General features: G+C 55.7%; 1 protein-coding gene across 1 annotated transcript; it reads right to left on the bottom strand.

The window, feature by feature from the left end:
• Positions 1–1,787: 1,787 nt before the first annotated feature.
• On the bottom strand, positions 1,788–2,862 carry LOC109756132 (uncharacterized). The gene has a single exon (XM_020315000.4). The coding sequence runs from the start codon at positions 2,760–2,762 to the stop codon at positions 1,896–1,898; it is 867 nt and encodes a 288-aa protein (XP_020170589.1). The 5' UTR covers positions 2,763–2,862; the 3' UTR covers positions 1,788–1,895.
• Positions 2,863–3,145: the final 283 nt, after the last annotated feature.

Raw genomic sequence — 3,145 nt, 5'->3', positions numbered from 1 at the left:
CCCCTACCTAATCACGCCCTCAGCCTCACCGCGATCTCAAAGCCTAGCTCGACGAACTCGCAACACAAGAGATATGAGATTTATACTGGTTCAGGCCACCGTTGTGGTGTGGTGGATTGCCTCTTGGGCTGAGGATGAACAGTACAAGGGGAAGAACAGCCTCCTGAGACGAGGTGTTCTTGTGCTTGGTGGGTGTGAGGATGATCTGAATCTGTTCAAGATGAGTTGAGTTGAGGCTTCGTTCAGATCTGTTCCGATCCCTTGCCTCCTACTGTGGTGGCTAGTCTTATTTATAGAGGCCTGGTCCTCTTCCCAAATATTAAGCAGAAAGGGATGCCACAACGGCCAAATTCAAAGTTAGACAATTAGTATGAGTTATCCTGACCAAAGGTGGTCTTCGCCTGCCAAAGGCTCTGATGGTGACGCCGTCTTGGGCTCCACGGTGACCTTCGTCCTGCCGTCCTGCTGGTCTTGGTCTGTTGCACCGATATGAAAACCTTTGCCTGATGCCTCGATACTCCTCGCCTGCGCTTGCCTCCTTGGCACCAAAGAGGAAACGAGAACACTACGCGCGTTGGCGCCCGCCTGGCCTTGGTCGTCATGGCTTACGTCATTGGAACCTCGCGAGGTTCGCCTTGCCTTGATCTCTCCGCCCCTCGCGAGCCAGCTTGGTGAGGCTGCCCCCCAGGAGGTCTTGTGTCGTCCGCCTCGCGAGGCTTGGCCCCTCGCGAGGGTCTTAAGCGTTTGTTGGTGAAGACAGGCCGTACAGGGCCGCGAGTGGAGCCACGCCGCGGGCCGCAGGCAAGCAAGCCTGGGGACCCCGTTCCCAGAACGCCGACAGTGGGCGTGCGCACGTTAATAGGAATGAGTATATGTGTGTATATACGAGCGTCGGCGTCTGTACTATGCTCAGAAAAAACTGTACTATGTTCAGAAAAAAAAGTGAACGGAGAGAGTACTGCACATGCCCTGCATACTCCGATGATCATCCCGCTTCTTCCGTTGCTCGCCAACCGTACTGATTAAGAAACTACACAGATGATTATGTGACCGTTATGTATGGCGTATGCGACTCATGTGCGCTTAGCAATTCTCACTGACTAATCATCCGTCCCTTATCTCCTTTCTTCTGGAATTCTTGAAATAAAAAAAATCACCTCGGATTGTACTACCACTATCAGCACTCAGCGGTTGTCACTGTTCACTTAGGACTAGGAGCCCTGCCGAGCCGAGCCAAGGCACTGGAGCGGAGCGAGAGTGACGTCCACCCTTTCTCTCTCCCTCATCCTTTCCCCGACACACGTCATATCGCCTCGCGCCCTCGCCACGCACAAAACCAACGGCATTTTTTTTCTTCTTTCCAGGCCCAGCCGCCTATCCACAGTTCACTACATGCTGTCCCGGAAACCGATGGGCCCGCACGTCGGCGTCGGCGTCGGCTGCCAGCCAAGGTACAGCTGTGCCCCGGATGAGAGGAAACGAGAGGAGAAGAGAGATTGAGGAAACGGAAGGGAGAGAAACCAAAAAGGAAATCGAGCTGGAGATCGCCCGCTTCTGTTGACGCCACCGACGCGCGTGCGCCGAATCGCTCGCTTGCTCGCGTACCCAGTTCACCTCCATTTCTTCTCGGCTGCAGGTTTCACTGTGGTGTGGCTAACTAGTAGTATACCCTTCTTGCAGAATTATGCCCGACTCCGACTGTAGCATACTCCTAGATCTATGCAGCGTACTCGGCTTGTTTTTGCTTGTGACAAAGAAAGGATGAATGAGAGTAGCAAGAAGCAACCAAGAGGAAGATAAAATCATATAGACTATACTCCAATAAATCCACATACAGTGTGAAAAAGGTTAAAACCAAACCGAAAAAATCCCTCCTCTCCCTACCCGCAGATGCATCAAAACGTCCAAATCCAGATCTTGACGCGGAGCTTACACTTTGCGTCCGTCGTCGCCGACCCGCCGCCTCCGGTGGAAGACGACGACAGCCTGATTTTTGACCGGGTCGGCGCAGGCGCCGCGGCCACGATGATCGGCGCCGGGGAGGGCGCCGGCTTGGCCAGCCCCGCGCTGAAGCCACCGCACAGCACACGGACGCTGATGCGCTTCGACTTGAACTGCCCGATCTGGAAACCCACCTTGGAGTCCATCTCCACTGACATCGCATGGGACTTCTTGGATCTGAGACTGGCCGCCTGCACGGGGTCCACCGTCGCGGCCGCCGCCGAAGCCGACCCCTTGATGACCGTCGTGTTGCGGCTGGGGTGGAGGAAGCCCGACACGGTGCCGTCCCCGATGTCCGTGCCGTCGGCCGCGAAGGCAGCCCCGATGTCGCCGTACACGAACGCGATCTTCTCGTTGGGGTTGCGCGCGGTCACCGTGAACTCGATGCGGGAGGTGACGGAGTCGGAGTCGGAGACGTTCAGCGCCGCCAGACGGAGCGACGTCACGGCGAAGGTCGGAAGCTCCGGGTGGTAAATCACGTAGAACACCCCCAACGCTATTGCTCCAAGGAACACCAGCCCCACCAACACCAGCGTCAGCCACAGGCAACACGCGCAGCACCACCCGCGCCCGCTCCGCCGACGGCCAGGTGGCGGTTGCATCGGCTTCGGTCGGTACATCGGCGGGGGCGGGACGCGACCGGGCACCATGGACGGAGGCCGAGGTGTCCCTACGCCGCCGCCGTTCGCCGTGCCGTTGGCGGACCGCGGCGCCGCCACAGGGACCGGCTTGGAGGACGGCCCGTACGCCCGGTCGCCCATTTCTTGGCCTCTGCTGCTTCTGCTTGGCTTGGGGAAGGAGAAGGGGAGAGTAAAAGAGACTGGGGGGAGAAACGCGAAGAAGAGGGGCGCAATAAGTGGACGCATTTATATATACACTGTTATATTGTGCTAGATGTGTTTGCTTGCTGGTCTAGGCATTCTCAATTTCTATGGCCACTCACTTTCTTTTGCAAGGATTTCCCCCTTTTTATTAGTTTCTTTTCACCCTTTCTATCTTTTTGTTTTGTTATGGTCACTCACTTTTTTTTGCTGGTCGAGGCGCAATAAGTGGACGCATTTATATATATACTCTTGTTTGCGCTTTTCTCAACGTACTAATGTACTTTGAAAGGTGCTCTGCTGAGATGTTCATGGTTTAAATT

This window comes from Aegilops tauschii, chromosome 3 (genome assembly GCF_002575655.3).
Source record: "Aegilops tauschii subsp. strangulata cultivar AL8/78 chromosome 3, Aet v6.0, whole genome shotgun sequence".
Classification (NCBI taxonomy): Eukaryota; Viridiplantae; Streptophyta; class Magnoliopsida; order Poales; family Poaceae; genus Aegilops; species Aegilops tauschii.
This window is presented reverse-complemented; position numbering and strand designations above follow the sequence as displayed.